Here is a 26,427-nt window from a genome sequence, read left to right on the forward strand (position 1 = left end):
ACTATGGGATATGCACTTCCCCATGTTACCCTCTTGCGGCTGTGCATGGGGGACTCCATTAAAGCACTAGCCCTTGTTTCCCCCATGGCTTCCTTCTGTCTGTGCTCAGACCTGCTCACTTCAGAGCTGCTGCCACTGCTGACCCTGTGAATATGACCCACTGGGGCAAATCCACCAGGCTGGCTTCTTGCTCTGCCGGTTGTGTGGTAGCACTGAGAAGTGGTAACCACAGTGTGAAAGCCTTCTCACTGGTGTTGGGGCAGCAGGCAGCCCGCTTCTCCACTGACCCCAAGAAAAATCCAAAGGGCTGGGAATGTGACAACATCGAAACCGAACTGCACCTGGTACAGAGCAACTGAGAGACCAATGTGCCCAGGCAGTTGTGTAAACAGCTCTTCTTTCTTTCTGGACAATTAAAACTTTTGCCTTACTGCACTGCTATTAGCGCTTTGGTGGGGGATTGTTAATCCGAGCCCAGCTCAGCCCCCAGCGCTCAGCCACTCTGGCTGGGGCAGGCAGTGCAGCAGCCCTGTGCCTCCAGCCGTGGCGTGGGCACATGGAGGCAGGGCTGCTGGCTGTGTGGCATGTCAAGGAGCAAAATAAACTGCAAGTTTTAAACACCTCTTCTGTGGTCTGTGTTTGGGAGGGGGCTGAGAATGGGGGTCAGGACGGGACTAGAGGGTGAGTGGGGGCTCTGGGAGGAACCAAGAGGCACATGGAGGGGTCATGAGGGGATGTGAAAGCAAACACGGGGGTCAGGAGGGAAAACAAGTAGCCATGGGGCATACCAAAGAGCAATCAGATGTCTCTGGGGCACGCTGAAACCCACTCTAGTTTTAGGAAATGCCAGCTATGCATGGTTCAACCAGACAGCAGTATAAAAGAAAATAAGAGGGTGAAGAGCTGGGACTAGCTGGGGGCTATCCTTTTTACAGCCCTCCTCTTCCCACAACATCATAGAAAATAATTCACACAGCAGGAGAGACGGTGCTGGCAGGAGAAGGCAGGACTGAGCCAAGGGGCCACAGGCAGCAGCTCTGTCTCTGGCAGCTGAATTTGTTCCTGTGACTGTGCCCAGGGCCCACTCCTGGCCACCCACCGGTGTCCCCAGGCTGGCTTCATCTGGGTCTCCCAGGGTAGCAGGTCCCAAAGTTGGAGTCAAAAGCAGTCCTGAGAAGAAGTAATGGTGTGAGCACTGGGGGGGGGGCAGAGGAAGAGCAAGGGGCAGAGGCATTGGCACTGGTATGGACAGGGACAGGGCAGAGGCAAGGGCAGATGCAGGGATAGGGCCAGGACAATGGGCAAGGCCATGAGCAGGGAAGGGACAGGAATGGGGAAGGGTCAGGGGCATGAGCAAGGGCAGGGACAGTGAAGAGATAAAGAAAGGACCAGGGCAGGGGCAATGCAAGACAGTGCAGTGTCAGGCACAGCGTCAAGGGCAGGGACAGGCAATGGACAGGGGCAGGGGTACAGAAAAGGCAGGGCAGGAGCAGGGTCAAGGGCAAGGCAGGGGCAGAGGTGGGCTGGGTAAAGGACAGGGACAGAAGTACTGGTGTGGGTAGGGGTATGGAAAGAGCAGGAACAGATGGTGAGGCATGGGCAGGGCAGGGATGGGGCAGAAGCAACTGCAGGGCCAGGGGCAGAACTGGACAGGGGCAGAACTGGGCAGGAGCAGGGATGGCTGCCCTACTCAGACAGGGACTGGGTGCCTTGTCCTGGCCCCTGAGCAGGGGGTGGGTACCAGGGGAGGTTTTTGGGACCACTGGGACAGCCCAGCCCACTCAGGACCCTGCCAGTGGCCAAGGGCCAGCCATGGCAGGCACCAGGAACCCCCAACCTCCTGCTGCCATCCTGGGATCACTGCTGCCATCAAAGCCTAGTGGGGACAGCAGAGCTTGGGACTTACCCACCAGGGCAGCCAGGACTGATGGGGATGCAGTGGGCCCTGCCATGGAGGTGAGGAGCAACCCCAAAAATGCCTGCAGTGGGGGCCAGGGCCTGAGACAGGCCATGGTACCACCGTGCAGGGCACATAGAAACTCCTGTATTGGCAGAAATGGGCCAGTGTTACAGTTGGGCCCACAGGCTCATGGCTGTGTTGACTGGGGGGAGGGGGCTTGGGGGGGAGGGGACACACCAGGGCACCACAGCCCCTCCCTGGCTTGCAGGAGCTTCTCCAGCAGTGCCTGAGGCAGGGGAATGCTTTGGCTGGGGGTTCACTCCTCCTGCAGCCACTGAGCCCCAGCTCTCAGGAGCCCTGGCTCACCCCACTGCAGGATGTCAGCCCAGGCTGCGTCTCCCAGAGCGAGGGGCATGTGCCACCAGGTGTCGGCAGTTGCTACAACCATTGCAAAAGTCATGTTGCAGAGAGCAACACAGGCATGACTTGCCTGTTGATCCCAAAACAAGGGCTCCCATGCAGCCTCAGGGCTCCCTGCTTGGTGATCCAGACCCTGGCCCAGGCTGCGACTGGCCTGCAGAGGAGAGGATGGCCACTGGCCTCCCAGCGCCTGGCTGGAAGGGAACTCCTGCCCACCCCTCCCAGCGCCACACAAGACCTGGCTCTGCAGGGGGACACATCCTGGACACCTCCCCCCTCCGCCACCATGAGCTAGGGCAGGCTGCTGGCATCCCCACCCATGCCATGTGCCGGGTGGGAGCAGCACAGGTGAACGTTAACCCAGGGTGGTGTTGAGGGCTCCCTGGCAGCACAGCTCCCAGCAGCACCTGCACACCTGCGATGAGGGGGCTCTGTGTCTCCTACCAACTCCTGGTAGGTCCAGTGTGACAGGGTCCCACATGGCAGCGTGGAGCTCCAGGGCAGTGCCAGGAGGCACCAGCTGGGCTGGATGCATGGCTGGCCGGGCAGATGGGGGCTGCCCTGGGGAGAGTGAGGGGCTGAGGAAGTGCATTTGGGCGCTGCCTCTTTAGCCCTGCTGCCCCCTGAGGATCCAAGCACCCTCGGAGTAGGAGATCTCCTGCTGCCTGGGGCTGCCCTCTTGTGCCCCTGGGGTGTTTTCTGCCGGTCCCCCACCTGTGGCAGGGAATTGCTGCCCATCTGCCCTTTGGCAGGGGCTGCACCCACAGCGGCCCTGAGCGTGTGGCCGGCTGAGACACTTGTTACCAGCTGCCACCAGGACCAAGGCACATCCCTGACCCCATGTGCTGCGGGGCCAGCCCAGCTGTGGACAAGGAGGGGAGTGGCTGGGCAGGGTACCAAGGGCATGGCATGGCACAGCAGGGCTGTTGGGAGCAGCAGGCAGCCAGGGGCTGGGCTGGAGGCTCAGCCAAGTGCCCATCCCTGTGGCCTTTGGGCGCCTTCACCCAGGCCCTGGATGGGACACACCCCATGCAGGGTGGGTTCAGGGATGCTGATCCCCCAGAGCCTGCAGCGATGCTAACCTCCACCTGCCCCCAGCCCGACCAGGATGAGGAGCTGCCTGTGGGATGTGGGGAACTGGCCAGAGAGGGGCAGCCAGGCTGGGAGGGAGCCCCAGCAGTGGCCCCTGCACTGGAGGAGCTGTGCAGGCTGGCGCTGAGCACACTGAGCAGCATCCTGCAGGACAGGGAGATCCAGGAGGTGAGGGAGCCTCCCACCAGCACAAGGACCCCAACACACACGCACCTCCCCTGTGCCATGCAGCCATGGCCACTGTTCTGCCAGGAACTGGTCCAGTGCAAGGCCAGATGGGTGACAGCTCTCTGTCCCAGGGGTCAGCCACCTCAGCAGTGCCTCTTGGAGGTTGCAGGGGGTGGGGTGGGTGGGTGGGGAGGATGCTTAGGGACATATGTCAGAAGGGGTCTCAGGATGAGAATGCTTGTGGGGGGAGCATGCTGGGAGGCTGCTGGGTGGGCCAGGAGCTTGAGGAGACCCTTTGGGAACATGTTTGGGGAGGAGGATTCTTGGGGACACATTTTGGGAGGATGCTCACTTGGGAGGAGGTCTCTTGGGAGGGGTTTGAGTGCTTGGGGAGATGTCTTGGGATGATACTGGGCATGAGGTGGGGAGGATGCCTGGGGAGACCTCTTCAGAGGGGATGCTTGGGATGGGGGAGGATGCTCAGAAGCAGCCTGCCAGCCCTGGCTGAGCCCACTCTGCCCCAGCTGGGGCCCCACCTGCCCCCCGCCCCGGCTGACACAGCAGCCCTGGCACCTGTTGTGCTGCACCAGGCAGGACAGCTTCAGCCTGCAGAACCCTGTACCAATTCAGGGGCCAGCTAGGCTCCCCCACCCTGCTGCTCATCAGGGACACAGAGGCACGACCAGGCCCTCCCCCGCCCAGCTGCCCCATGGCACTGGGAGCAGCGAACACAGCATCACCTGGGGCCTGGCCACATCCACACTGCTGACAGCAGGATGGGGGACACACTCCGGCATTGGGGAGCTCCACCAAGCACCGTGGCATGGGATTCCCCCTCTCTGTTCCCCCCAGGCCTTCAGTGCCTTTTCTGTCACCACCATTCGCTGCAGCAATGGCTTCTACAGGACAGGGGAGACCTTTTTCTTCTCCTTCTCCCCGGAGCTGAAGGTGGGGGCTGCAGGCTGCCAGCCACAGGGCACCCTGGAGTGGGGGGGCTGGTGATGTCCCTGGGACCTGGCCATGCTAGGGGGTCCCCAAGGTGCTGGGGAGGGATCTAGGGTGGCATGACTGCACTTGGCTGGATGTGGGTGAAGCATCCAGGGCACCCTACCAGCTGTAGTTCCCTGGGTTCATCCAGAGCTGGAGGAAGAAGGCAAATCCCAGCCAGCCATGCACGGAGGGGGACTCAGGGAAGGGAACCCTACCCAGCCAGGCATCACCAGGCATCACCTGCATGCCAGGGCAGTCTCAGTCCAGCATCAGTGGGACATGGAGACGGCTCAGCCACATCTGCCTGCAGTAGTGGGGGTCCGTGTGTGAGATGGGGCTGGTGGCATTAGTGGGTGGCAGCCATCCCCTGCTGGAGCCCCCAGCGCTGCTGGCAGGGATGGGCCAGCACCAGGATGGTGCCCACAGGCTCAGCCAGGTCTTCCTCTGGAGAAGCAGGACACAGTGGGGACAGGCAGAGCTAGCTTTGCTCAGCAGCTCCCAGCTGTCCCTTGCAGGACAGGAACAGGGGTGGGGATGGGGATGTTGCGCCCCAGCCCACAGTCCCAGCCAACTGCTGGACAGGCAGGAACAACTTCTTTGTGAAAGGGGACATAGACCTGCTGATGATTGGTGGGGGCAGGTAGGAGCTGCAGTGGCAGCTTCAGCAGCCCTCGGGGTCCCCAGCCCCAGTGGCCTTCGGGGCCATGATCTGAGCCCAGGCTGCCCTGCAGAGCTGGGTCCAGGCAGTGCCAGTGGTTTGAACCCAGAAACTCCAGTGGAGCTTGTCCAGCAGCACTAGCCATTTCATCTGCCTGACCCTGCTGCTGGCAGGCCTGCCTGCTCCTTGCCTGCAGGCAGGGTGGCAGCCCCAGGGGTGGCTGCTTGTCCTGTCTCATCCCCGTTGTGCCTGTCCCTTGTGCTTGGCTTCCTCGGCAGGAGGGCAGCTGGGACTGGGGACGGGGAGGTGGCTGGGGAGGTCTCCAGGCATGGAGGAGGCAGGGGAGGGAACTCTCAGTCAACCATGCCGTTGGCACCTTCCCAGCAGTAAATTTGGGCTGTGGCTGGACGGAGACCTGCACTACAGGGGCAGCCACCCCTGCGAGACTTTTGACAATGAGACCCTCTCACCCTGGGAAGAGTTCTGCGTCCAAGAGCTGGAAGTGTGGGGCCTGGCCTGACACTGCCACCCACACCTGGGGACAGAGGTGGCGTCAGGGGGGATGCGTTGGGACCGATGTCTCGTGAACAGCTGTTCCCTGCCAACACTCACCACGCCTGCTGGGATGGTGCACAGCCTCACCCTTGCCTCCCTCCACCCTGTCCCCAGCAATGTCCCCATTTCATGTGCCAAGAGCTGGTGGGGGCAGCATGATGGGGACAGTCTGCAGTGGGATCTCAGACCCCTGCAGTGCTGCTGCCACCATGCCGGTGTGGCTGCAGGACTGGCCCCCACCATGGCACTGAGCACCCTGCCTGGCCAGGATGACAAAGAGCCACCCCAGGAGGAGAGTGCGTGGTGGGGCCAAGCACCACACAGTCCCACATGGAGAAGCAAGCTTCGAGAGCAGCATGATGCCAGCAGGACCAAGCAAGCCCAGGCAGCCTCTGCCCCACCAGCCACTGCCCCGGGGGATGGTGCTGCCAGGGCTGGCAGGCAATATGGTGACCACTCATCAATAAAGAGGCAGAGCTGTGCTCCCAGCTTTGTCCTTGCCCTAGAAACAATGCACAGCACCATGTAGTTGTGCAAAGCAAGTGACAGCAAGCAGGCTGGGAGCTGCTAGAGCACCATCCGTGCTCTGTCACAGCCTGGGGCTGTGTGCCCGCAGCAAGCTCGGGGTGTCAGCCCAGGGTGCTGCTCCAGGGGGTTGTGGGGACCCATCCCCCTCTGGCAGCATCCACTCTATCCACCCCATCACCTCCTGAGGACCATGGCTTCCTCCTCAGGGGTGTCCAGGCTACGTTGAGTATCTCGCCCTGACCTGATGGGTGCTGAAGGATGTCAGGAGCTGTGGCCTCCTCCAGCCGCTCCAGCCCAGGACCCTCCTGCCCAGCTGCTGGAGCCCAGCATCTACCGAAGGAACACAGCTGCTTCAACCTGCCCAGCCCCCTGCCCGCATCCCTGCCCTCTTAGCCCCACCACAGCTCCATACACACCAGATGGTCGAGCTTAAAGTTTACCTGCAAATGACACACACCTCCCCCATGGACACCCAGTTTGGGGACAACACAGCCACTCGCCCCCTAGCAGCTGGCACTGGGACTCCCACCCGCTCCAGTAGCTGACACCAGAGGCGCCTATAGCCCCAGTCTGACCCCAGCTGCTGGCCCCAAACCCACCCACGCTGGTCTCTCCAGCAGCTGGCACCTTGTCCTTGCAGCACAACACATCCACACAGGCTATGTGAGATCAACAGAGAAAGAGTTAAGAAGGGATTTAAGACAACAGGACACAGACGGTAAGACAGATCAGGTGCAGGGCTCAGGCAGACAACTCACTGACCAGCCCCATTTTACACACAACCATTTTATACCCCTTTTCTGCCTACACCCTCTTCATTCCTCCATCCTCCTCTGCTTGTGGAGTCCCACCAACCCTCTCCAATGCCCCAGACCTGCAGAGTTACACTCCAAACAGCTGCGAAGTCCTGGCTGCCTGTAGCTTCTTGAGAGTCCATCAGTTAGTGGGATGAGGTTTGTTTCCCTTCCTTTCTATATCCTCCCAACTGAAAAAATTAATGTTCTCCTGCCCATACCCCTCCCACTGAGTGCCACCAACAACTAGTGGCACTTATCACCTCCCTTATCCCATGACTGTAAGGCTTGACTCACATGTTGTTTACAGCTCCTCTGACCAGGTGCCCTGAGGGGAGCATATCCCTGCATCCCTGTACCCTCCCCACGGGGCTCCTGGACACCCCCAGCAGCACGTGCCGGGAGCCCACTACAGCCACACAGGGCACCCAACCTCCTGTGCGCAGGTGCCACAGGTTGCGAAGCACCATCCCCGAGGACCTTGATGCATGATGAGGTGCCCATGTGTCCTCACCGAGACTGCTTGTTGAGGTGCAATGCCCACTGCTGTCACCACAGCCTGCAAGCATAGCTGGGGGCACGCAGCAGAGCCCCCAAATTAACAAGACCCCCCACATCTCAGGGCTGGTAGCCTGTGGCCCCCACCTTCAGATCAGGGAGAAAAGGAGGAACATCCTCCCCACCGCGTAGAAACTTGCTGCAGTAAATGGTGGCAGCAGCAGAGAAGGCACTGAAGGTGCGAGCCATCACCAAACAGGCTGGGGAAAGGCTCCAATAAAGCTTGGCTGCCCAGGAAGCCACTGGGAACCAATCCTCTTCACAGGCCTCTCAGCCCTGCCTCACCCCTCGCCGACACACGTCCCCTGACTGCAGGCCCATTTTACATTTCTGCCAGTAGCAGTGGGGTAGGATCACAGGCTGGTCGAGGGTGGCAGTGATCTCCGGAGGTCATCTTGTCCAACTTCTGCTCCATTAGGGCCACCCAGAGCCAGCTGGACCGCATCCAGGCAGCTTTTGAGTATCTCCATGGATGGAGACTCCATGACCTCGCTGGGCAACCTGTGCCAGCGCTCAGCCACCTTCACAGTGAAAAAGTGTTTCCTCATGTTCAGAAGGACCCTCCTGTGTTCCAGTTTGTGCCCATGGCCTCTGGTCCTGTCCCTGGGCACCACTGAGAAGAGCCTGGCCCCGTCCTCTCTGCACCCTCCCTCCAGGTATTTATACACACTGATGGGATCCCCCTGAGCCTGCTCTGCTCCAGGCTGAACAGTCCCAGCTCCCTCAACCTCTCCTCTTAGCAGAGATGCTCCAGTCCCTTCAACCCCTTCATGGCCCTTCGCTGGACTCTCTCCAGCCTGTCCCTGTCTCTCTTGTACTGGGGAGCCCAGCACTGGACCCAGCACTCCAGGGGCGAGCTCACCAATGCTGAGAAGAGGAGAAGGAGCCTCTGCCTGCCAGCACTGCTTTGCCTAAGGCAGCCCAGGACACCACTGGCATACTTTGCTGCAAGAGCACATTGTTGGCTCATGGTCAACTCATGTGTCCAACCAGGACCCCTAGATCCTTTCCTGCAAAGCTGCTTCCCAGGTGGGTGACCCCTGCCCACACTGGTGAATGAGCCTGACCCTCCCCCAGAGCAGGACTTTGCACTTTCCCTTGTTGAACTTCATGAGGTTCCCATCAACCCATTTCTCCAGCCTGACAAGGTCCCTCTGGATGGCAGCCCAACCCTCTGGTGTATCAGCCACTCCTCCTGTTTGATGATACCTCCTGTTTGGTGTCACCTGCAAACTTGCTGAGGGTAGACCCTGTCCCATCATCCAGTAATGAAGACTACTGGGACTGGACCCAGTATTGACCCCTGGGGTACACAATTAGTTACTGGGCTCCAACTAGATTTTCTGCCACTGATCAACCACCCTGTGGGCCCAGTCCTTCAGCCAGTTTTCACTCCACCCGACTGCCTGCTCATCCAGACCATACTTCAACAGCTTGTTCAGCAGACAATATCCACTGCTCTCCCCTTAACTACGAGATCACTCATTTCGTCATAGAAGGTGAAGGTGCTTCACCAGGTTGGTGAAGCATGACTTCACTTTTCTTTTTTCCCCGACACAATAGTTGGAGCAGTGCCTAAAGGCAACCCAGCTCCTGTAAGGATGCTGAAGTCAGAGGTCTGCCTGCTCTGCCCAGGCATGGCAACAGCCATGTGGCTGCAGTTTCACCACAAGGCACAAGGAGAGGCTGGATACTCCACCTTGGCACAACCCCTGCGAGCTTCCCCGCCAGCCCTGGCACCATGGTTCCTTACAGCTGAGCTGGCTCCACTGCAGTTACCATTCACACCACATTGGGTAAACATAAATTAAGAAACCATCTCCTCAAACTGGAAGATTTGCACTTCCACAGAGCAGCATTTGACCTTCAGAAATACACTTAGTTGTTTATAACTATGCAGTAAGACCAGTTTTTAAAAAAGTTTGCACACTGCAATTCCTTAAAAGAATAGTAAAATCATTGTTTATAAATTTATTCTTAGTCCAGAGAGGCTCAGATTAACATGTTTGAGGAAAAGAAATGCTCTGTCTCGGGACTTAACATTAAGTACGAATTTTTGCTTAAACATAAGCAAAAAGATATTTCCCAAGTATAAAGTGCACCTTTTATAGCAGATTCAAAACAAACCCAAGCAGCAATAGCAACATTACATTATTCTGAACAATACTTGATTTTATGCAGATAAGGGAGATAAATGCCTTCACATGTTGTTTCTTGGAGCATAATAGGAAGTTCTTTAAAAGCTTTTGAAGTGGTCACAACCCCTTCTAATAGTTACCTGGTACACCTGCAGATCTGAAATACCGTTAAAGAGATTAACAGCAGAGGCTGCACCTTTAGTCACATGAGCACAGGCACGTAAGAAAGCAGCAGAGCGCAAAATGACTCCTGGTTAGTTCAACAAATGAAATCTGAGTAAGTACGTGAATACTCATTCTCCTTCCCTCTGCCTAACAGCTATCAGTTCTCATGATAAAAAGGGCAAAGGAAACGTAATCAGATATGAAGAAAGTTCTGTAGTTCTCTCATAGTGAATTCCCATTGTGTTAATTTTCAGAAACTAACCTAGTTACCCACACTTGACTGTCAAAACAGAATGCTGAACTTTTTTTCCCCCATTTCAGATATAAAAATCCAAAGCTCATTCCAATTTCTGAGTATTACTGAACCTTTTGCTTTGCATTTTTAGTTTTGAGGGCGGGCTTTTTCAAGCTTTTAGCTTTTGTTTAATGAAAGCAGCCTTCCTCTTAGACCTGAGTTACAGATGAGAGGAAAACAGTCTTCCTCATCCACCTTTTCCACGGGATGGACATTTAGCAACACTCACTTTAGTACTGCCAGTAAGGGACAAATATAGGAACCCTTATAGTTCTACAAGGGAGAGAAAGATTACACAGGAACAGCAATCGGAGATCCAGAAGAAACAGGGAAGGGATACAAGAATGGAAGAATTCCTGAAGAGCCTGTCTACTAGTACAGTGTAATGCAGAAACAAGGCACCCTTGGTGCAAGGAAGAGCCAGTGCAGCATCCTGCCAGAACTCACTAACTGCGCCAAGAACTGTGCGCACGTCCACCTACCTTGACAAACGTTCGGGTAGCTCTGCTTTCCTGCAAGCACTCAAATAATGGACGTTTTGAGCAGTTTTTGCAGTTCAGTGTAACAGTAAAAATATAACATTCAATGTATCAAAAATACACTATAAAACAATAAAAGGCTGCATGTCACTGCAATGCATTGTTACTTCAATAAAAATTGTGGTCACACTTATAGCAAAAGGCCTGCATCTTCAACAGCTTTTTGATTACCAGAAAAGTAATCTTTGGTTATTAAAAAGATTCCCCTCTCCCCTCCTTTTATCTTTTTAAATGAAATTTTGTTTTGTTATTCTTCAAGATGCCATCTATGGTTATTTCAAAGTTCTATTACCTCACTATATTTTCAGAAGCATACTTACTCCTCTCTTCCTTGGGTACTGAAAAAAAACCCCCACCAAACCCAGAAACCTGAGCTGGAAGTTTTTCTGCTAGCTCATGCAGTATCACAATCATTTAAGAAGGGATCAGGACTAGAAGGAACAGTAACATGTTTTCAGCACTTCTTGTAATAATGATGAATTGGAATTTTTACAGTTACTCTTGCTACACAGTGCCAATACATTCAAAAATAAATGAGAACTGAGCTTGCTCTGCTGTAATAGGTTGTTAATTTTTAAAAAGTCCATTTGGAATATGCACTTTCTTTAAGTACCTACATTAAAACATACTGTCTTGTAAAATGCATTTCTGCATTGTTGCATAAATTCTTACAGTCCATCCAACTGGCTTTTAAAAGAGTTGTTGCTCAGGTTTACTCATCTTCTGAAGAAGCTGACTGAACAGTGCCAAAAGGAAAAGTGTTACTTATCAAAAGGAAGCCTTTGTTTGCAGCTGGGTTCTGCAGCTGTCCTGTGTTCATCATCTCTCATGTTATTCCAGCTTTTCTTCATTGGAGTTAGATGAGGGGCAACCACATCACCATCCTATTATTAAAAGTCAGAAAACATTAATGATAGTACATTCACTTTTGCTTTCTATCCTAAAGCAGGGGAAAAGCTCAGTATCAGACTTAATAGAAAAAATAAATCCAAGGTCCTAGAAGCATTGTAAATCAACAAACATTGAAGACCGCACATCCCAGAGATGGAAATTGCTGTAGTCAGTGGTAGTATCTGGTGGGGAGAAAAAAAATTTCTCTGAATATCTGAGAAGCCTTCACCCTTGGCAGTTCACCTCTTCCTAAATTATTATGAGCAAATCTAGGAAGATCAGCAGGCTTATATATTGGTATATGAACCAGAAACATTATTGTGCTTCCTCTCAATTTGCCACAGTATCTCATTTAAAACTATTGCAATCTACCAGCTGTAGGTGCTTGGATGTGCCTTTCACCATCTTAAAGCATATAATGTCGGTAGAGTAACTGGTATGGTCTAAGGCAGTGGTGCCCATCCTTGTCAGATATATACATTAATTTAGTGCTCAGGCACCGCAAACATGGAGGAGAGAGCAATAAGCTCTCTAAGTTTAGAAATAAGCTGGTGAGATACACATTGCTATGTTCTGCAACATGCCTGCAAGATAGGCATGCCTGAACTAGAAGAATATGCTTATCGGATACAATCATACTCTACAAGCTACAAGCAGAGAAAGCTTGTTGCTTCATTAATTTGTAAAAAGCCCTTCTGAAATGAACTGTTCTCAAAAGATGGATGCCATAAGTATGACATAAGAACAAGCCTTAAAACAAGTTGTTTGTGCCTATAGCTGTAGCTCCAGCATATACGAACACTCCTACTGGGTGGTCTTTCATTTCAGAGGATGTAGCTCTTTCCCCAAATGAGACCTGCAGATGTCTCTAGCAAGTAAGATGCAAAGTCAGAGATATTAACATACCTGATGAAAAGGAAAAAAATACATGGCTCAGAACAAACTGTTCACACTTGTATTGGCTTTGTGTGGCAAGGTTTTGGTAGCGGGGGCAGGCAGGTTACTGGGGTAGCTTCTGTAAGAAGCTGCTGGAAGCTTCCCCTGTGTTCGAGAGAGCCCATACCAGCCAGCTCTAAGACGGACCCGCCGCCGGCCAAGGCCGAGCCAATCGGCGATAGTGGTAAAGACTATGTGATAACATTTTTAAGAAGGAAAAAAAAGTTGGGATGCGGAAAAACAGCCGCCGGAGTGAGGAGTGAGAACATGTAAGAGAAACAAGCCTGCTGACACCAAGGTCAGTGAAGAAGGAGGGGGAGGAGATGCTCCAGGCACTGGAGCAGAGATTCCCCTGCAGCCTGTGGTGAAGACCCTGGTGAGGCAGGCTGTCCCCCTGCAGTCCAGGGAGGTCCACGGTGGAGCAGATATCCAGCTGCAGCCCGTGGAGGACCCAACGCCGGAGCAGGTGGGTTCCCGAAGGAGGCTGTGACCCCGTGGGAAGCCCACGCTGGAGCAGGCTCCTGGCAGGACCTGTGGATCTGTGGAGAGAGGAGCCCACGGAGCAGGTTTTCTGGCAGGATTTGTGACCCCATGGGGGACCCATGCTGGAGCAGTGTGCTCCTGAAGGACTGCACGCCATGGAAAGGATTCATGCTGGAGCAGATCATGAAGAACTGCAGCCTGTGGAGAAGTTTGTGGAGGACTGCCTCCCGTGGGTGGGACCCCACGCTGGAGCAGGGGAAGAGTGTGATGAGTCCTCCCCCTGAGGAGGACGGAGTGGCAGAAAATAACGTGTGATGAAATGACTGTAAACCCCATTCCCTGTCCCCCTGTGCCGCTGCAGGGGGGCTTGGTAGAGAATCCGGGAGTGAAGTTGTGCCCGGGAAGAAGGGAGGGGTGGAGGGAAGGTGTTCTGAGATTTGGTTTGATTTCTCATTACCCTGCTCTCGTTGATTTGTAATAAATTGAGTTAATTTTCCGCAAGCTGAGTCTGTTTTGCCCATGACAGTAATTGGTGAGTGATCTCTCCTGTCCTTATCTTGACCCACAAGCTCTTTGTTGTATTTTCTCTCCCCTGTCCAGCTGAGAAGCGGGAGTGATAGAACGGCTTTGGTGGGCACTTGGCGTTCAGCCAGGGCCAACCCACCACAGCACTGCATTTCTTAAGCAACTTGGGAAATTTTGATATAAGCATTTATTTTACTTTGACGCTTGATCCCAGATAGTGGAAAATACCTGAAAAAGTACATGGAACTGAAGCAAGCTATTCCTTTTCCCACTATGACTATCCGAGAAACAAAAGTGAAAGCCAACCATTAGGGGAGAAATGTAACAGCAGATTTGCCAGCACATATACCACACCTACTGACACTTCCAGCCAAGAAACTTCACAGCTCATGCACATAGCAGAGTGGCTCCATTAGCATTTTCTACTGAGAAAACTTACTTAATACAACCATAACTTCTTCCCTACAATGAAGAATATACTGGAAGTAGTAGCACGTGGTAATTTTTTTAGATGAAGGCGCTCACCTTCTTGCAAGGGGCATGTGATGGGGATGCTGTATCCACACAGCACCAGTTTACAGCCGTCCTGGTTTCAGCTGGGATAGAGTTAACTGTCTTCCTAGTAGCTGGTACAGTGCTATGTTTTGAGTTCAGTATGCAAAGAATGTTGATAACACTGATGTTTTCAGTTGTTGCTAAGTAGTGTTTAGACTATAGTCAAGGATTTTTCAGCTTCTCATGCCCAGCCAGGGCACAAGAAGTTGGCACAGGACACAACCAGGGCACCTGACCCAAACTGGCCAATGGTGTATTCCATACCATGTGACGTCCCATCTAGTATAGGAACTGGGAAGTGGGGGGGCAGGGAATCGCCGCTCGGGGACTGTTGGGGTGTCGGTCGGCGGGTGGTGAGCAATTGCCCTGCGCATCATTTGTACATTCCAATCCTTTTATTACTGCTGTTGTCATTTTATTAGTGTTATCGTTATTAGTTTCTTCTTTTCTGTTCTATTAAACCGTTCCTATCTCAACCCAGGAGTTTTACTTCTTTTTCCTGATTTTCTCCCCCATCCCACTGGATGGGGGGAGTGAGTGAGCGGCTGCGTGGTGCTTAGTTGCTGGCTGGGGTTAAACCATGACAGTCCATTTTGGCGCCCAACGTGGGGCCCGAAGGGTTGAGATAACGACAAACCTGACCGGAACTTGTTAAAACAAATTTGTTCTAAGCGTTCATTATGTTGATTTATGTGTTCTTAGAGTTGTTGCTCTGTTTTTTAAAGCTCTGTTATGTATCACCTCACTTGCTGTATGTAGTTCCTCTTCTACTGCTTATCATCCGTGGGAGGTGGATTAAGGTTTTCGCTTTGATGTATAGTATAACACTGGTTTATGGTATGATAAAGTCATCGGCTGTGGGATTAATCCGGTATTTGCACTCAGCATTGTCACCTTTATACGGCGGGAACTATCTGTGGGAAACTATTAATAATTATACCATTTACCTTTCCTCCATGGAAAACCAGTCTATGGGTGGGGTACCTGTGTTCCCCTCTCCTTTCTCCTTCACTCCAGTTACAATGGTGTTTGAGAATTTTGAAAAATTTGAATACTCCTGGGGTGTTGGGACTAGCACGGTCCTAGTCCTACTGCTAGGAATTAGCATACTTCTGAATGTGGTTCAGCTCTCGTTTAAGGTTAAACAGATATTTAAAGAAGATCACCCAGAGATGTGCCCCAAGGCTGGATAATTATGAGTGGCAGGGTGTGTGGGGTAGTATGGGCAAGTACCTAGAAAAGTGGGCACCTGCAATGTTTTGGAAATTCACCCCCGAACAAGTGCAGGATCCAGAAGAACTAGTAAAATATTTGGAAAAGGTATGCTGTCACCCTGGCAGCTCCAGAGAGATACAAATCACTGCAACGTGCTTGGGCCTGGCCCATGCCTGTCGAGCCCTGTTCGATACCACTCAGTACCCTCAAGGGGAAGAGAAAATCTCTAGACCTAACAACAAAACAATGAGTACCGCGGCCACCCAAACCTCGGCAACGGGCGCTGCGGCCCCTCCAGGCCCAACAAGGAGCATTGCAGGCACCCAGACCTTGGCGACAGGCACCGTGACCCCTCCAGCCCCGGCAACGAGAACTCAGGCTACCCAAACCTCAACAACAGGCACTGCAGCCCCTCCAGCCCCGGCAATGAGCACAGCAGCTACCCAAACCTCAACAACAGGCACTGCAGCCCCTCCAGCCCCGGCAATGAGCACAGCAGCTACCCAAACCTCGGCGACAGACACTATGGTTATCCAAAACCCGGCGAGCGATACTGCAACTGAACCAGCAGACCAACCCGCACCAGTATCAGTTGCCCCCATACAGAAAAAGAAATATACAAAAAAAATCAGTTCACTTAGCAAAGGATGAAGGTGAACCAGGTCATCACGGGAACCGGAGGAAGAGGCAGAACCAGAGGTAATAACCCTGTCCCTATCCTTGAGTGAGCTGCGGGATATGCGAAAAGATTTTGGCTGCCGTATAGGTGAGCATATTATCACCTGGCTCCTCCGATACTGGGACAATGGGGCTAATAGCTTGGAATTAGAAGGTAGGGAAGCCATGCAGCTGGGATCACTTGCCAGGGAAGGTGGCATTGACAAGGCAATTGGAAGAGGGACACAAGCCATCAGCCTCTGGAGGCAACTCCTGTCAAGTGTGAAGGAAAGGTACCCCTTTAAGGAAGATGTTATATGTCAATGAAGCAAGTGGACCACCATGGAAAGAGGCATCTAATATCTGAGGGAATTAGCTGTGCTAGAGACGATTCATCATGACCCGGACAACCCACAATTACCCAAAGATCCAGACGAAGTCCAATGCACACAACCCATGTGGCGGAAGTTTGTATGGAGCGCACCATCGTCCTATGCCAACGCATTGGCAATAATATCCTGGAAGGATGAAGAGGCACCAACAGTGGAGGAAGTGGCTCGCCAACTCCGTCAATATGAAGAAAATCTCTCCTCCTCCCTACAAGCCTGCATTTCAGCTGTGGAGAAGCTGTCCCAGGATGTCCAACAAATCAAAGAGGATATGTCCTACTCCACACTTGTAAGGACCAATGTCTCAGCTATTAGGAGTAAGCGTTCTTCTGCCCAAGAGAGAGAATATAGAAGGTACACACCGCAAGGTGCCCTGTGGTTTTACCTATGTGATCAGGGAGAGGACATGAGGAAATGGGATGAAAAACCTACCTCAGTCCTAAATGCACGGGTACGTGAACTGCGAGGAAAAACCACCACAAAAGGGGATTCTACCAGGAAAAATGCCGCTCCAGTTTCCAAACAGAGTAGAAGGGCTGATTTTATTTCCAATCCTCTTGAAGGGACTTCTGAGCCAATTTTACGAGAAGTGAATACTGAATACTCTAACCAGAATTAGAGGGGCCCTGTCTCCAGCCAGGTGGAGGAAAGGGATAACTGGGTCTATTGGACTGTGTGGATTCGATGGCCTGGCATGTCAGACCCACAGGAGTATAAGGTTCTAGTAGAGACTGGTGCACAGTGCACTCTAATGCCATCAAGTTATAAAGGGACAGAAGTCATTTGTATTTCTGGTGTGACAGCGGGTTCTCAAGAGTTAACTGTATTGGAAGCTGAAGTAAGCCTAACTGGAAATGAGTGGCAGAAACACCCCATTGTGACTGGTTCCAGAGGCTCTGTGTATCCTTGGCATAGACTATCTCAGGAGGGGGTATTTTAAGGACCCGAAGGGGTATCGATGGGCTTTTGGTATAGCTGCCTTGGAGACGGAGGACACTGAACAGTTGCCTACCCTGCCTGGTCTCTCTCAAGACCCTTCGATTGTGGGGTTGCTGAAGGTTGAAGAACAACAAGTGCCAATTGCTACCACGACGGTGCACCGGCGGCAATATCGCACCAACCGAGACTCTCTGATTCCCATCCACAAATTGATTCACCAACTGGAGAGCCAAGGAGCGATCAGCAAAACTCGCTCATCCTTTAATAGCCCCATATGGCTGGTGCAGAAGTCTAATGGGGAATGGAGATTAACAGTTGACTATTGCGGCCTGAATGAAGTTACGCCACCGCTGAGTGCTGCCGTTCCAGATATCCTAGAACTTCAATATGAGCTAGAGTCAAAGGCAGCCAAGTGGTATGCCACAATTGACATTGCTATTGCGTTTTTCTCAATCCCTCTAGCAGCAGAGTGTCGTCCACAATTTGCCTTTACTTGGAGGGGTGTCCAGTACACTTGGAATCAATTGCCCGAGGGGTGGAAACACAGCCCCACCATTTGCCATGGACTAATCCAGACTGCACTGGAAAAAGGTGAAGCTCCAGAACACCTGCAATACATTGATGACATCATCGTATGGGGCAACACGGCAGAAGTCTTTGAGAAAGGGAAGAAAATAATCCAAATCCTTCTGAAAGCCGGTTTTGCCATAAAAGAAAGTAAGGTCAAGGGACCTGCACAGGAGATCCAGTTTTTGGGAATAAAATGGCAAGATGGATGTCATCAGATCCCCATGGACGTGATTAACAAAATAGCAGCTATGTCTCCACCGAACAATAAAAAGGACGCACAGGCCTTCTTAGTGTCATGAGGTTTTGGAGAATGCATATTCCGAATTACAGTTTGATTGTAAGCCCTCTCTATCAAGTGACCAGGAAGAAGAATGATTTTAAATGGGGCCCTGAACAACAACAAGCCTTTGCACAAATTAAACGGGAGATTGTTCATGCCATAGCCCTTGGACCAGTCCGGACAGGACAAGATGTTAAAAATGTGCTCTACACTGCAGCTGGGGAGAATGGCCCTACCTGGAGCCTCTGGCAGAAAGCACCTGGGGAAACCCAAGGCCGACCCCTGGGGTTTTGGAGTCAAGGATATCAAGGATCTGAGGCTTGCTATACTCCAACTGAAAAAGAGTTATTGGCAGCATATGAAGGAGTTCGAGCTGCCTCAGAAGTGGTTGGTACTGAGACACAGCTCCTCTTAGCACCCCAACTGCCAGTGCTGGGCTGGATGTTCAAAGGGAGGGTCTCCTCTACACATCACACGACTGACACCACGTGGAGTAAGTGGATCGCACTGATCACACAACGGGCTCGCATAGGAAACCTCAGTCGCCCAGGAATTTTAGAAGTGATCACGGACTGGCCAGAAGGCAAAGATTTTGGAATGTCGCCAGAGGAGGAGGTGGCACGTGCTGAAGAAGCCCCGCTGTATAATAAACTGCCAGAAAATGAGAGGCAATATGCCCTGTTCACTGATGGGTCCTGTCGCATTGTGGGAAAGCATCGAAGGTGGAAAGCTGCTGTATGGAGTCCTATATGACAAGTTGCAGAAACTGCTGAAGGAGAAGGTGAATCGAGTCAGTTTGCAGAGGTGAAAGCCATCCAGCTAGTGTTAGACATTGCTGAAAGAGAAAAGTGGCCAGTGCTCTATCTCTACACTGACTCATGGATGGTGGCAAATGCCCTGTGGGGGTGGTTACAGCAATGGAAGCAGAGCAACTGGCAGCGCAGAGGTAAACCCATTCGGGCTTCCGCACTGTGGCAAGATATTGTGTCCCGGCTAGAGAATCTGGTTGTAAAAGTACGTCATGTATATGCTCACGTACCCAAGGGTCGGGCCACTGAAGAACACTGAAACAACCAACAGGTGGATCAGGCTGCCAAGATTGAAGTGGCTCAGGTGGACCTGGACTGGCAACATAAGGGTGAGCTATTTATGGCTCGGTGGGCCCATGATACTTCAGGCCATCAGGGAAGAGATGCAACATATAGATGGGCTCGAGATCGAGGGGTGGACCTGACCATGGACACTATCGTGCAGGTTATCCATGAAAGTGAAACATGTGCTGCAATTAAGCAAGCCAAGCGGTTAAAGCCCCTGTGGTATGGAAAGCAATGGCTGAAATATAAATCTGGGGAAGCCTGGCAGATTGACTATATCACACTCCCACAAACTCGCCAAGGCAAGCGCTATGTGCTTACAATGGTGGAAGCAACCACCGGATGGCTGGAAACATATTCTGTGCCCCATGCCACTGCCCGGAACACTATCCTGGGCCTTGAGAAGCAGGTCTTGTGGCGACATGGCACCCCAGAAAGAATTGAGTCAGACAATGGGACTCATTTCTGAAACAACCTCATAGACACCTGGGCCAAAGAGCATGGCATTGAGTGGGTGTATCATATCCCCTATCGTGCATCAGCCTCTGGGAAAATTGAGCGATACAATGGACTGTTAAAGACTACATTGAAAGCAATGGGGGGCGGAACTTTCAAACATTGGGATACACATTTAGCAAAAGCCACCTGGTTAGTCAACACCACAGGATCTACCAATGGGAGTGGCCCTGCCCAATCAGAATTTTTACATACTGTAGAAGGGGATAAAGTCCCTGTAGTGCACATGAAAAACATGTTAGGGAAAACAGTCTGGGTTACTCCTGCCTCGGGTAAAGGTAAACCCATTCGTGGGATTGCTTTTGCTCAAGGGCCTGGGTGCACTTGGTGGGCGATGCGAAAAGATGGAGAAGTCCGATGTGTGCCTCAAGGGGATTTGATTTTAGGTGAAAATAGCCAGAATTAAACTGTATGATATTAGTTGCTATATAACCCTGCTATGTATGTTATCATTACTATAATTGTTATATGCTATATCCATAGTACTATAGTAAGACTCACTTGGATCAAGCAAGAAAGAACTACGATAAAACTGAGCAAAGCTCAGTAGTGATGGAACCAGAACTGACTCCAGCATGCACCAATCCAACGGTGCACACCATCCTCCTGCTGCGTCAAATGTCATCTGCTCGTCACACCGCACTGAAGCCCAATTCTGCTCTACCGACCGAGAGGACTTTGCACCATTCCTCCTGCCCAGACAGACTGGTATGACAGATGGAGCCCAGAGTCGGAAACTAAATGAAAACAAATGTTTTATGAACATAACTCATGAACTAAAGGAATGATATCTCTGTGTGTGTATACATATATATATCATTGTTCATATGTCTCAAAGGGACGGAAAGGTAGTGATGATTGATCAGGATGTAACTGAAGGTATGGGAACTGAGCATGACGTCAATGGTATAGAATAAGGGGTGGATACTGTCCTGGTTTCAGCTGGGATAGTTAACCGTCTTCCTAGTAGCTGGTACAGTGCTATGTTTTGAGTTCCGTATGCAAAGAATGTTGATAACACTGATGTTTTCAGTTGTTGCTCAGTAGTATTTAGACTATAGTCAAGGATTTTTCAGCTTCTCATGCCCAGCCAGGGCACAAGAAGTTGGCACAGGACACAACCAGGGCACCTGACCCAAACTGGCCAATGGTGTATTCCATACCATGTGACGTCCCATCTAGTATAGGAACTGGGAAGTGGGGGGGCAGGGAATCGCCGCTCGGGGACTGTTGGGGTGTCGGTCGGCGGGTGGTGAGCAATTGCCCTGCACATCATTCGTACATTCCAATCCTTTTATTACTGCTGTTGTCATTTTATTAGTGTTATCGTTATCATTATTAGTTTCTTCTTTTCTGTTCTATTAAACCGTTCTTATCTCAACCCAGGAGTTTTACTTCTTTTTCCCGATTTTCTCCCCCATCCCACTGGATGGGGGGGGAGGGAGTGAGCGGCTGTGTGGTGCTTAGTTGCTGGCTGGGGTTAAACCACGACAACAGCCACAACTGTTACAGGCTTCTCCACCACCTTTGGCAGGAGGAATGCAAAGCAAGACGTATGGACTCAGGGTCTGTTTTAGAGCCTCCATTTTACTTGCCAGGGCAGCTCTGACCCAGTTCCCAAGACAAAACAAAATGTCAGATGAGCTGTAATATAGCCTCTTCCTTCCTCATAGCTGGAAACTTGTATGTTCTGAGAGTTGACAGAAAAGGGAAACACAGAGAACAGGTAAAGCCTTGCAGGCAACTCACACTACAGACCAGCTGCCCAGAGAGTAGAGGTTTGCAACCTTGTTCCCACAGATATTTTCCACTCTAACTCAGAGCAAATGGACTTGGTGCGAATCTCCTGGGGGAGGAGTGAGTTTAACAGCTGGTGAACAAGGAAGGAAAAGAGGAAAAGCAATATAAGAACTGATCTGACCTCTTCCCTAGATCTTTTAATCTCTCAGTGCTGTTTTAAGCCTTTTATGAGGAAACCTGTATCCATGAACTATCAAGTGGATACTAACTTTGTTATAGAAACATGACTTCTCAAATGACTTCAGTTAAATCAATGCCAATCCATCACTATTTCAGTGAAACCAAAGCATGCCCAGATGCGAGTCACAATAGAACCAGAAGCTAGGTTAGTGAGGAGTGGCTCTGTCACAAAGACAAGGCCTGAATGTCAAGTTTTTTAATGACAGAGCAAGCTTATGGACAAAGGTGAAGAGCTCTAAGAACAAGAAAAATAACATGTGAATGTTACCTGTGGTTTGGTGAAATCCTTTTCTATACACCACTGAATAAAATACTGTTTTGCAGCTGAAATAGTATCTGGATCCTGACTTTTGCAATAAACCCGGATAACCTGCTCCGCAAATGTCATGGGTAAAAGCTTTGAAACCTTTGGAATAAAAAAGAAATAAGCTTTAGTATTTCCTGGAATTTAGGGTCCACTGAACTTCAATTTTTTCATCTGAATACAAATGGAAAGCAGTAAAAAACATCCCACTACAATCCATGAGCTTTATCCAAATCAATTGTATTTTTCTAAGACTCCCAGTGTATTCAAGTTAAATACTGTTCATATGCAAAGGCTATCAGGATTCCAGATTGTCATAATACAACACACACCAAAGACCTGCAAGGACACGGATTCTACAACCTCTCCACAACTCCTGCAAGAACTACCATGAAGGACTGTAATTGCTTCTATAGCAAGCAGTGAAGGAGATGCCCTTCAGAAGCCAGCCAAGGAAAATAAAAGTCTACCTGTTCTTTACTGATCTTGACTGCCTTGGAAGGATCAGCCTTGCAATAGAAGAGAACTTTATCAATGGGATTCTGTTCTTTCATTCCATAATCCATGTTGATAACCTTGAAGTAAAACAATAAAAAAAAAGGCATTTGTTAATGTTTACCTTTAGTTTTCTCACAATAAATATAAAAGGATACACACCAGACTTCTGTAAATGACACTAATCAAATAAAACAGTAATTAACAAATGATTATGTAATAAAACAATCTGGTACTTGCATTTTATATCTTTTCTTCCACCACCTTTTGCCCTGAAGCTGCCAGGTGGATATTCACATTTAGACCAACCAGGTCCCAGTCTCTCTGAAACACTCCAGTTTCAAACAGTGGAAGCATGCTGGTCCTTGCCAGCCTATGCCTCCACGAAACACACAACCCACAGAGGCAGCAGTAGATCTTACAATTTTAAGCATGAGATTTAGACAACATTAGTTACATCTGCTTGGTACACCAAGAGTTTTGTGGTCAGCAGGGAGAAGCCCACTTGCCCATGACTTCAATTTGTGGGACAAGGAAAGCAGAGTCAACTACTTTAAAGCTAAGTAAATTGCTACAATTTTACCCAGCCTGGAGTGACTCTTTAATGCAAGGGACCTTTAGAAGTGATTTGTGATGCACTCTATGGAAAGCGATTCTTTAGCTCTTCCCAGAAATTAACCAAAAAGAGGGATTAAGCTATTCAATACGTGCAGACTGCTCGAGCTCTCTCCTCTGTCTCATGCTCTCTCTCTCCTTCCCACCAGTGCTGGCTGGTGACTGAGCTGTGGCAGCAAGGTGTTTTATGCAGAAGACAAAACCCAGGAACAATTGCCATGTATCAGGCACGCAATACCAGAAGCCTGGAAGTCACTGTGCCTGTTTATCCTCCCACTGGGGCCCACAGTTTACTTGCCTTCATAATCCGCAGCAGTGGTTCCTGGACTGTTGACTTTGACACCCATATGCTAAAACTCAAAGGTTTCTGTTCTGCCTCTTTTCAGAGTGAGGACAGTCATGGGAGAACACATTTGTCACTGGGAACAGAAGTGCCCAAAGGACAGCCCAGTGAAGCTGCCTGAAGCCTCTGCCCCCAGACACTCCCAACCACAGCAAACCTCCCAAGGGGGAAGCTCCTTGCTCTCAGAGCCTTGAGCTGAACAGCTAGGACTACATTTATGAGGCAACCCTGTGGGTTTGTTTTTCACTTTGCAAATGTACTGAAACGTTATCTTCAATTTTCACTATGGTATACAAGACCCACTGTGATTGAGAAGTTTTTACTCTGAACCTGCTCTGAGAGATATTTACATCAATTATGAAATCTTCAGCCTTTAGCTCCACATCTGGAGGATCTTTTTCTGGCTTGGAATTAGCAATGCTTTCTGCCAGGCTATTATTCTGAAAAAAAGACAGTAACTCAGATTACATTTATGCACTATCAGGTCTAGACCAAGGCAACAAAATGCATGACAGAACATGTCACTAAACTAAAACTTTCATTTCTTTGTAGCTTGACAGACTCTTCTTGCAGCAATCTGGTTGTTTGAATCTTTATATATCTTAGCCGTAACTTTTCTACTAATTTGTAGAAACAAAACAAGCTTATATAACCAAGACGACCCAAATACTGCTAGTCTGTGGAGGAAGAGTTTTACATCTGGTGAGAGGGGGTGGAGGGGGAGAGAGAGTCCATCCAGAAAGTTGAAATCTCCACGAAAGCAGAAAATAACTGCCTTCAAGCAATTGGTTTACTAATACAAATGTTTTGCAATTAAGTTCCCCAAAGCTGAATACTAAATGTTTTTACCAAACTTTTTATTTTATTTTTCCAAATGAAGGGCTGCAGGATCACACCCTCTAATAAAGCTTTTATACCTATACATTGAAACATATTAAAAAACCCCGAGACAGACAAGATCAGTAATGTCATTGATCACTATTAAAACAAAACAAAAAGCAGCAAAAGCTAAAAGCTGAAACCCACAAAGGGGTTTTTGTCTGATTTTGGACCTGAGAGGGCATTTCCTGCAGATAGCTAGGCTAAAGCCAAGCAGAGAATCACATGATGGAGAGTAGTTGTTCATGAAAATGTATACATTCTCATTAAATGGCTGTGGATAGGCAGGAGAGAGAAGGTGGCCTGTTTACCTTTGTCCAGGGCTGCTATGTTCTGGGGAAGATGCAAGATTTGACGAAGCAAGATTTCCTTGGAGCAACTGAGACTCATGGGAGAAAAGCTTTGAGTGCAGCACAGAGCATTCAGGAAGAGAGGTCCAGAAGGGAAGGAATTCAGCCAGCAGCATTTTTTTGCGATGATTTGTCCATTGCAAAGACAGGGAGACTGCTCAGAAGAGCAGGGAATCACACACATTGCCAAGCTGAGGCGTATGTGTGGTTTGTTGTGACTTAAGAAGCCAAGGAACGGTTTAGACTGAGAGCAAACCTAGACAAAGAATCACCAGGAGGCAACTGGCAGGAGGCAGTCTGTTTATAAGCTATTTTATTTCTATTCTGTATCAGAATGTTTGTATGCTAACTTTCTCCTTTTCTTTGTTGTTTGCTTGCCTTTTTTAAGTTACCTCTTCCAGTTTTGCATTAACTGGAAACTTAGCTTTGAATTTAAGAATTCTGTAGCTATTTGGGATGTTCCCCCAGCTCTGGCCACCTTGAGGATCACAAAACTGGATGGAGTTTTGAGCAACCTAATCTAGTTGCAGATGTCCCTGCTCATTGCAGGGGGGTTGGACTTGATGACCTTTAAAGGTCTCTTCCAACCCAAACCATTCTATAATTCTAAACTTAAGAGCATTACAGTCTCTTAAGCAGCAGAACAGACACAGCTATATCTTGTCCAGCCACTGCTCACCTCCAGCACTTCAGAGGAAATTGAGCCCCCAACACTCCTGCAACAGGCAACTCCTGTACCACAGGAGGAAAAACCCTCCCCAATCCCTCAGCTGAGCATCAGAAGCTGCAAAGCATTGGCTGGATATAATTATGACACCAACAGTGATCCAGTCTCCCTTCAAAACAACACACTGGACACCCCAAGACTCAATACCTCTGGATGGATTTTCAAAGTGAGAGTTTTCTTTTCATTAACCAAACTTCTAAAAGGAACTGTTTAAAGGTGGAACACAGGCAATTCACTCTCCTGCCCATCTCATTTGTTAAGCTACCTATCCTGAACTCCTCTTCAGAAAGGCAGAAACTTGAAAATCAACGTACAACCATTTCATGTTTTCCTTCCTCCTATTTCCTGCTACTTTTTTAATACAAGATCTCTTAACACTACTTTTTCTTAGACAAAGAACACAAGAAAACTTTCTCTTCAACAAAATGAGGAACAGAGCAGGAAGAGGAAGAGAGAAGACATCTAGTATTCCTCCTCTAACCTTATTCTGTGAAAGAGCTGAATTATTTTTATTAAAGCTTTCTAGATAGTCAGCCACTTCTGGAAATTTGGCGTGGAAAATTTTAAGCATCATGGCTGAAATTTAGAGAAAATTAACTGATGATTTGATAACATGGTATAGCACATTACAAGAAAAGCTGAGCCACCTGAAGTAACGTCAGCTCTAACATAACAGGATTTTGAAATAAGACAACAGTTAAACTGATGTCTGATGAATGCTTTGAAAAGCAAACACAGGAAAAAATACATGCATGCATATGCTGAGTACAGACTTTAATGCCAAGAAATTAGAAAGTTGTTATTCAATCTGACATTTGCTCTCAAAGTAAAGCACAGAAATTACGATTCAAAGCAAATATGTTCCTTATTATTTTGAAATTTTA

At 49.9% G+C, this 26,427-nt stretch overlaps 2 protein-coding genes across 2 annotated transcripts in view; one reads left to right on the forward strand and one right to left on the reverse strand.

Moving 5' to 3' along the window:
* The first annotated feature begins 3,394 nt into the window (after window positions 1-3,394).
* Window positions 3,395-5,748, forward strand: TLDC2 (TBC/LysM-associated domain containing 2). Its single transcript, XM_049817081.1, is given in 7 exon segments — window positions 3,395-3,580; window positions 4,105-4,119; window positions 4,121-4,189; window positions 4,191-4,257; window positions 4,428-4,541; window positions 5,138-5,210; window positions 5,613-5,748. Coding segments are annotated over 7 exon segments (660 nt in total).
* Window positions 5,749-9,619: 3,871 nt separating this feature from the next.
* SAMHD1 (SAM and HD domain containing deoxynucleoside triphosphate triphosphohydrolase 1) overlaps window positions 9,620-26,427 on the reverse strand; it is a 37,373-nt gene continuing 20,565 nt past the window's right edge. The window contains exons 13-16 of the mRNA XM_049816246.1: window positions 23,938-24,027; window positions 22,605-22,709; window positions 22,099-22,236; window positions 9,620-11,684 (exon numbers count right to left, since the gene is read on the reverse strand). Of these exons, the coding sequence (XP_049672203.1) occupies window positions 11,562-11,684; window positions 22,099-22,236; window positions 22,605-22,709; window positions 23,938-24,027 (456 nt within the window). The 3' untranslated portion in view covers window positions 9,620-11,561. The remainder of the gene's footprint in view (window positions 11,685-22,098; window positions 22,237-22,604; window positions 22,710-23,937; window positions 24,028-26,427) is intronic.

The sequence above is a fragment of the Accipiter gentilis genome, chromosome 14 (genome assembly GCF_929443795.1).
Source record: "Accipiter gentilis chromosome 14, bAccGen1.1, whole genome shotgun sequence".
NCBI lineage: Eukaryota > Metazoa > Chordata > Aves > Accipitriformes > Accipitridae > Astur > Astur gentilis.